The sequence below is a fragment of the Gobius niger genome (genome assembly GCF_951799975.1).
Source record: "Gobius niger genome assembly, chromosome: 1".
In the NCBI taxonomy this organism is placed as follows: Eukaryota; Metazoa; Chordata; class Actinopteri; order Gobiiformes; family Gobiidae; genus Gobius; species Gobius niger.
In genome coordinates, this window is record NC_136852.1 from 54,845,220 (window position 1) to 54,853,195 (window position 7,976).

The following is a 7,976-nucleotide window of genomic DNA, read 5'->3' on the forward strand; positions in this document are numbered from 1 at the left end:
TGCTCAATCCAGATGTGCGTAAATAAATACATTTATTTACAAAAAACACTCATAATCCTCTGTAAAACTGGAAGTGGGAGATGTAGTTAGATTAGAATAAAATAAGCCAGTGCTGTAAACGGAGTTGGCCATGATGAGTGTAGGCCAAGCAGCGCCGTAAAGATTTCAACTAAGGTCATAGTGTGTCCAGAGGATCGACATATTCCATTGTGGAGCTGCACAAAGACAAAATGCGGGGCAAAAAATGCGCTATTCAATATTGTGATTATTATATTATTGCAATATTTTATTTTTTGAAGACAAAACGAAGAAATAAACTGAATATAAAAAAGTTTGTCAAATTGTGCCAATAATCAAGACCAAAACAAAAACTGAGCCATCGCAAATTAATTTAGTAACAAAAGAAAAATCTGAGATTTTGCGATATATTATGGCTCTTGATATTCTAGATATGGATAATGCAGCACTTAGTATTGATGATGCTCTTACGTGATAATTTGGCAGAATATTGCACAGCTCTATTTTACTGCAATTAAAACAAAAAGAGAATTATCATCCTTAATAAACATTTAAACTTAAACTCCTCATCCTTTACAACTTGGATTAGGTTGATCATCAATTAGACCTAACTTGCTTTCAACTAGTATCAATAGATGGACATTAGACCAGATGACTAGTGACTAGTTTAGCCTCTAATGAAGAGGCTAAAGGCAGGGGAGGTTAGGATATTGGCTGCAGATATAAGCACAGGTGCACAGCACTGATGACTCAATCATGTGACCGTCTTTCCAAAGTAATCTTTGTACTTGACCAAGCAGCCAGAACAGATGTGTATTTGAACTTGACTGTGAGAGCAATGGTCTAAAGGGTAAAAGGTCTTACATGCTAAACTAACTTTGTATTTAGGTTTAAATCACATTATAATGATTTTATGTCAAGCAAATACTTGTTGTCCTTTGTTCAATTCTGACAACTGATTCACACAGCCTCCTTTATTCTTGATATACTTGGTTCGGTCTCATTTAAATTTTGCGCTAGAAACCATGTTCCCTTTTGTTGGGTTGTTTTACAAACATATTATTCAATACTGTAAGTTATAAAATGAGGAAACATATTCTTTGGTGTCCAGAAGTTTCAAACACCTGCATTTTAAAAATAAAATATAATTCTGTTTATTTTCGTTGCAGATGTTTTTGTGACAAGAAATAAATTGAAAGGGTTTACACTGAGCCGGATCACCTTAACAGACCTGACTGATAACTGTCTGAGAAGTGGGACTGGAAACGCTTTGTTAAACTGAGGTGGTAATTACTGGGGAGGTGCAAGCACAGAGATGACAACCAGGTAGATTCCTCAGGCAGGAGAGAACAGCCTATTACTTTTACAACTGCCTACTAACTTGTACTCTGTCATTTTACGCAGCCAGGACTGCATCAGTGAAGCACTGATGGTGTAGCAGGGCAGCAGTGTTCATTCAATAATCTCAAGTGTTTTTGAGGGAAAGCTGGACATAATTAGCAACTGTTCATGAACAGGGACCCTCACTATTTGCACTCACAGCATCTATAGGAAGGCAAAGACAATCTCAACACTTTGATCTTCCACATTACACGTGCAGCCTCAGGAGGCTGAGGTGTTTCACTGGATTTTAGTGACACAAAGTACTTTGGACTGTGCCATGACTTAACCTTCTGGATGGTACATTTGTAACTATAGGACTAATCCCAGCCTGCTGTTGAGCGAGAGTGTTAATTGTGTGACCGAATTAAAGATCAAATTACACAGACAATTCAAGGTCAAACTCACTCAATTTTTGCTGTCAGCACAAACAGCTGGAGAGCCTGACCAAATATGTGGCCTGTATTCTGAATATGAATGAAGTTCATAATTAACCATATTATGCAGTGTCCTTAGAATATGTTTGAAATTATGAACTACTTAAGCCTTTGTTATTCATGATTTTTCATAACATGAAGTGATCTTCTGAACTTATGTCTGAGTATTTGTTGATGGTGTACCACCTAAGCAGAGTCAGGGTGATGCTTCTGACAGCTGCTGAATTACTCCTGGGGTAATCCTGGTTAATCCCAACAGAGTTTATGTCCTGAGGGTAAACCTTACACGAAGGAAGGAACTACTGGTGTCAGTCACACGCAGTTAATGTGAAAGATTTAGCAAAGCAGCTCACACCTGCAGCCAGTGAGCTGTCCGGTCAGGGTGAAACACATCAATAGCAGCAAAAGTCACCACAAACATAACTGGTTAAACCAGTGTACAGTGCAAAGAAATCAATTAATAGATTTTGCTTGGCATAGCAACCTAATTTAGTATTATATTGACATGGTTTAGCCAAAGGAAATTAGATTGGGTGTGAGTGAACAGTGTCTGTCAGTGTCTATACTTTAGTATATTGACTGTGCATGTGACTGTACTTTTTGTGCAGAAAACACTGAATTTAGTCAAAAGTTTCTGAAACTTCTGAATCAAATGTTCATGATTTTAACAGGGCCATGTCTGTTGGCTAATTATGCTGCAAACACTCTAAGACTGAAAACCTTTTAATTCTATGTTATTCCCAGTTCTCTGCTCTTGGGTATAAAGACCTTCTGATGAAACAGCAGGGGACCGAAAGTCCAAAGAATGGTATTAAACTGACAAACTTTGTGAAGACTGGCAGTTATGTGGCCTGTAAGCTCATATCTGACGGTAGCCTTTGTAGACAATATAGTTACTAAAGATTCAAAACAGGAACAATAGTGATTACACATATTAAATGAATTATATGACTCAGGATGGTGCTACAATTACAATAGAGCTTTCTGTCTAGATTTTTTTTGTCATATTTAAACTTCTTCTTTGTTGCAGTCTCTCAAAACACGATATATTCCCAAACTGGAGTAACCGCAGCTCATGAATAATTTGTTTCTCCAAGCCTTCAATTGATCATTCTGTGCTGACACTGCTTTTCAGAGCACACAACGGGACTCTAAAACACAGAGAAACAGGAGTCGAAAACTAGAGTAAATAAATAGAAACAAGAAACAGGGAAAATAAATAAACAGCAATATTACATAGTAGTTACGTGATCCTTTCTGAACATACAGAAAAGTGCATTCAAAATTGATTGGATGAACTCAAAGAAGAAGTTTAATTTACTTGCAATGCTCTATAAATAACACCAAATATAAACATGCTCCTGTTCTCTTCATGACTAGAGAGATGGGTGACGCTTCTCCATGTCAGCATCCAGTAAGAAAACAGGTGCATCTATTGTCTGACTCAGCCAAGGGAGAAGAGGGAGCCCCACCAGCGCACAAACACTACCTCACAAATAGTAATAAAATAAACGCACTGTATAATATCTGCTGATAATCTGTTATTCTGACAATGTGACTCTGAAGAGGAGGTTCATCTTTGAGTTCAGAGCTCTTCATGTATTAGTACAATAACACACCCACTGATGATGAATCACAAGTGCTGCATGTGATTCACAAAAGGTAAACAAAACCAAAATGTCACGTATGCGTTGTTATCACAGAACTGGCTGCATCATAAACTAAAACAGGGCGTGAGTTTTGAACGTTTCTAGTCAAAATTGGGATTTCACTCACTACATAGTTACAACCAGGAATTTGCATTGGAAAACCACACATTGTTTAGCTTTAGGACAGTGGCTGGTCGAGATTGTGGATGTGTTTCAGTGGGGTACAGCTTTCCCAATCAGTGTTTACACGACTTAAAGGATGCTTTACTTACCTTTCTTCTTTAACACGGGTCATGAAATCAACCCTTTCAATCCATTGAACCTCTTTTCCTCTTCTAATCAACAGTTTGGCCTTAGATGAAGATCGCTAAATCCGTGCAGAGAAGACAGTAAGCTACTGCAGGTGTTCACATTATTGGCTGGAGGGCGAGTAAAAAAAAAGAAGAAAAAGTTAAAGATGAAATGAATCCAAAAATACAGTAATCCAGAGGAGAATATTCCTTGTTTCATAAAAAAAAAAACGTGACCAATAATCCGTCCGTAAACATCTATCCTTTTACAAGTCCATTTAAACTTTCTTGGCTTTTTCTTTTGCGCAGTTCATAGTCCAAACTTGAGCAAGCCCACACAGAAAGCAACACGACTTTTGAGTTTCCTATCAGACATCTGCATTAGATCCCGCGCTAATATGATTAACCTGGTGAATATGTGCTAAACTAAACCACAGAGCACGCTGGGTCTGAGTTAGAGACCTTTGCAGCCTCCCCTCTCGTTATTATCGTGCCTCCTCCTTGGAAATCGCTGTTGGGTGAGTTTGAAAACCGCTATTTCCGGTCACGACTTTCACAATAAAGTACGAATGATCTAAATCCAAAGCAGTGACCAAAGTGCTGCACAGACAATCGTTAACAAAAAAAAGACAACGAAAATAGAAATAATAGAAATAAAACACCCTTTTAAAAGAGAAATTAAAACGTTACATGGTCGGCATGGCAACAGTCAGTGTCCAATAAGGAAGTGAAACTATAAACATCACAAAAATGGTCATCTTAAATATAGCCTGTGTTAACCATGTTTTAGCAAAAAAAATTGTTTCGAATGTGACACATGCACATTAAATCACAGAAAACATAGACAAAATATAGAATAGAGGTTGGGAAATTCCACAGTTACCATGGAAATCCGCCATCTTTGCAGCTGTTAGCATACATTTCCATTGACTAACATTAGCTAAAAACAGCATAAAAAGTGGAGAAAATAGCCATGGAACAACTCCGTTAGCTGCTGAGTTACTGCTGGGAAATACATCTAAAACACTGTGGCGTCCAAGTGTTTCAATGTGAACAATAACTCCAGTATTTTAACTTTTAAAATCTCCATTAGTTTATAATTGCTGCTAATCCCATAATGCTTAGCGATATGACATTCCCGAACAGAAATGTGCCTTTGGTTGGTTCACACATTCACCAGTGCGTTTATCCAACATGTATAATAAAACCGTATTTAAAAAATATATATATAATAAAATAAACGTTAATTTCAGACACAGCAGCAGAAAGCTCAGAAAGTGGAAAGAAACAGATAGAGCAATATTAGGAAGACATGATTGATGGAATAAAAGATAGGCTATGATTGTAACGCGAAATTCAAAATGGGATATTATATTATTAATATATACTACTAAAAAGGATATTTACTTTAAGACAATTGCACACATTCTGTCTGTTTCAAAAGAAAAAGCGGTGTGCTTTTACTGCATAGCTCTGGATATCTACTTCCGGGAGTTCTTGTCTTGCTTGACTCTGATGGTTTTAAGCGCTTGAGACAAAAGCGCCTTTTTCGTGGGAAAAATAAGAGACTCGGGATCATCGACCCGACCCATTGCTATTCGATTAACATGCTGTCGTTTTGAAATTGTATTATTAAGCTACAGTTTTTATTCAGATAATAATAGATATGTCAATGTATTACTGTATAATTTACAGTAAAATAAAAATTTCAACCACATCATGCTGCAGGCGCATAAATGATCCGTTGTCACATATCTCTTTATATTGGCATATTTTGATTGTGTCTGTAAAGCTATATTTACTTTCTTTGCTATTTTGTGTTGATTGATACAGCTGGAACCCATTGGCAACCTGGAAATGGAATATCCTGTTATTTCCAAGAGCCAGCAGTGCAGTCATTTGAACGGGCCTTGTTGTCTTTACATTTCTCCTACACATCTCCTGATCCACAGAAAGGCAAACGGTACAACAACCACATCCATGTGCACAACAGGTCCTCTGCTGACTGATCTTGGGGTTTTCACCACAGGGGGGCAGCAGCAGGATGCATTCCAAACTGACCCATTAATTACCCCGGTTACTGTATATTTGCCTCTATCAGCTTTGTAATAATGGGATGGCTGAAAGTGATGTGAAAACTCTATGTGGAACTAGTCTCAACATTTAGCCAACTCTCTTATGTAATCCCCTTTAGTCTCATGAACCAGAAATGTAGAAATATAATACCTGATAATAATGGAGTGAAATGAGGTGAGAGCGCTGGGTGAAGAGGTATGGGTTTACACGCTGAGAATGCTGTGCTTACTTCAGCTGCACACGCCCTGGAACAGTGGGGATACTCCTGTGTGCCAGGTGAACCATATGGAGATCAAAGGATTGGCATTAATCACAAGGAACGTTCCAAGACAGATTCAGCTCTGAGGGAAAAAACGTGTCTAAAATGCAATCCGGAAGCATTTATACTTTTAATTTGCACAATGCATTTTCGTTTTGTAATTCATTCAACTATACAAGTAATAATAAGCATTTTTTAATATAATAAAAGCGACAGCCAGGGTTCTGAAAATAAAAATATTTCTTACCTCAGTTTTTTACCATTTAAATACAAAAGAAACTTATAAAGTAAATCAACATGAGCAAGTACTTTTAACCTCAGAGAGATTAGTTACATTCTGGCTGCAAGTTCGATGATCTAACAATCATTTAAACTGACTTAAGCAGTTAAAATCAAGATTAGTCATCAAAGTCTGGTATATCATCGTAGGAGTAGCCTGCATAGCCTTTTGATGCATAATAAGCTATCCGTAGATGGTAAATTCCAGGCAGGAAGACAAGGATCCCGATGATGAGAACAGGAACAGTTCTGTCTGAGTGCTAAAGACGTACAGAAATGTTTGTTTATTGTAATGCACATGTGCATATAATGTTCAGTTTGTGAAATAAAAGGTTCTTACAGTGATTCCGAAGTAGCCAGCGAGGAGAAGGGCACCGATTATGATCAACAAAGACCCTATTAAGAAGAGAACAGCGGCGAGCGCTATGGCTTTGTACGGCACTTTGGGTGGGCTCTTTTTGAACTGCAAAGAAAGAAAAGTATTTAATTACACACTCACAAGCCTAGTATTTTCTCCTCTTATTAGTGCATTTTGAAAAAACATTCCACTGAAAGTTCAAGTCCCATAGTATATAATATATATACGTTTTTTTAAAGAGTTTTTTTCTTTGTTTTTAAACTAAGCACAGCCACACACAAAGAGTCATATATTTGCCTGTTTCAATGATCACTATGTTTTGTCTTTTCATATACCAATGGCAGAAATTAGAGAGAAATTTTGCACATCAATTACCAGAGGCAGGTGCGTTGGAGATGAGGGTAAATCCCAGCGTACATGAGTAAAAATAATAATACTTCCCGCACACTGTCAACCTCGTAAAAAATAGTTTATTAGGATTTGGTCAACCTGAGACCTTCATCAGTCATGTCTCAGGACCAAAATGTCGACCAAAGCCTAATAAACTATTTTTGCAAGGTTGGCAGTGGGCGGGAAGTATTATTACTTTTACTCATGTACCAAAGGCAAAATGAAAACAATTTTTTTGACTCAATAAAATGTGTCTATTTGTCTCAATGGTCTCTGAATAAGAAGCTACTGTGTTGTCTGTGTGTTACATAGTCAGAGACGAATAATGTCACTGTGGCAATACACTGGCATATCTACAGATGTTTATTAATATGCTCGATCCCTGAAATTAAGTAAAGAATGAGATAAATAACCCAACATAAACATAAACACATGTCTTTATTTTGCCAGTAGGTGGTAGTATCTACTCTGTCACGTGCATTAAGCCCATCATGCCATTATTAAAAAAAAGTCAAGGGAATTTACTGTATTAATACAATACCTGTAAATCAATGTATCCGTCATCGTCAGTGGCCAATCGTGAGTATCTGACTTTGCTGTTGGAAAAGCTATCGGAAACCACGTTACGAGCAGGCATGTTAATACAATAGGGTTACGACCAGATAGCTTACAATACTGTGCCTATATGTTCAAAGGACACTACAACGCACTGCAACTTCTAAACAGATCACAATAATGCCATGACACGAATAAAAGTTGTGAAGGTAAGACCACAGGTATGAAGTGCACAGAGATCTTCCTTGTTGACAAAGCCACTGTTCCTGTTCCGCACATGCGCAG

General features: G+C 37.5%; 1 protein-coding gene across 1 annotated transcript; it reads right to left on the reverse strand.

The window, feature by feature from the left end:
- Positions 1–6,337: 6,337 nt before the first annotated feature.
- Positions 6,338–7,886, reverse strand: tmem230b (transmembrane protein 230b). Its single transcript, XM_079555880.1, has 3 exons — positions 7,678–7,886; positions 6,729–6,851; positions 6,338–6,648 (listed from the first exon to the last, which is right to left on the reverse strand). The coding sequence occupies exons 1-3, from the start codon at positions 7,771–7,773 to the stop codon at positions 6,508–6,510; spliced, it is 360 nt and encodes a 119-aa protein (XP_079412006.1). The 5' UTR covers positions 7,774–7,886; the 3' UTR covers positions 6,338–6,507.
- Positions 7,887–7,976: the final 90 nt, after the last annotated feature.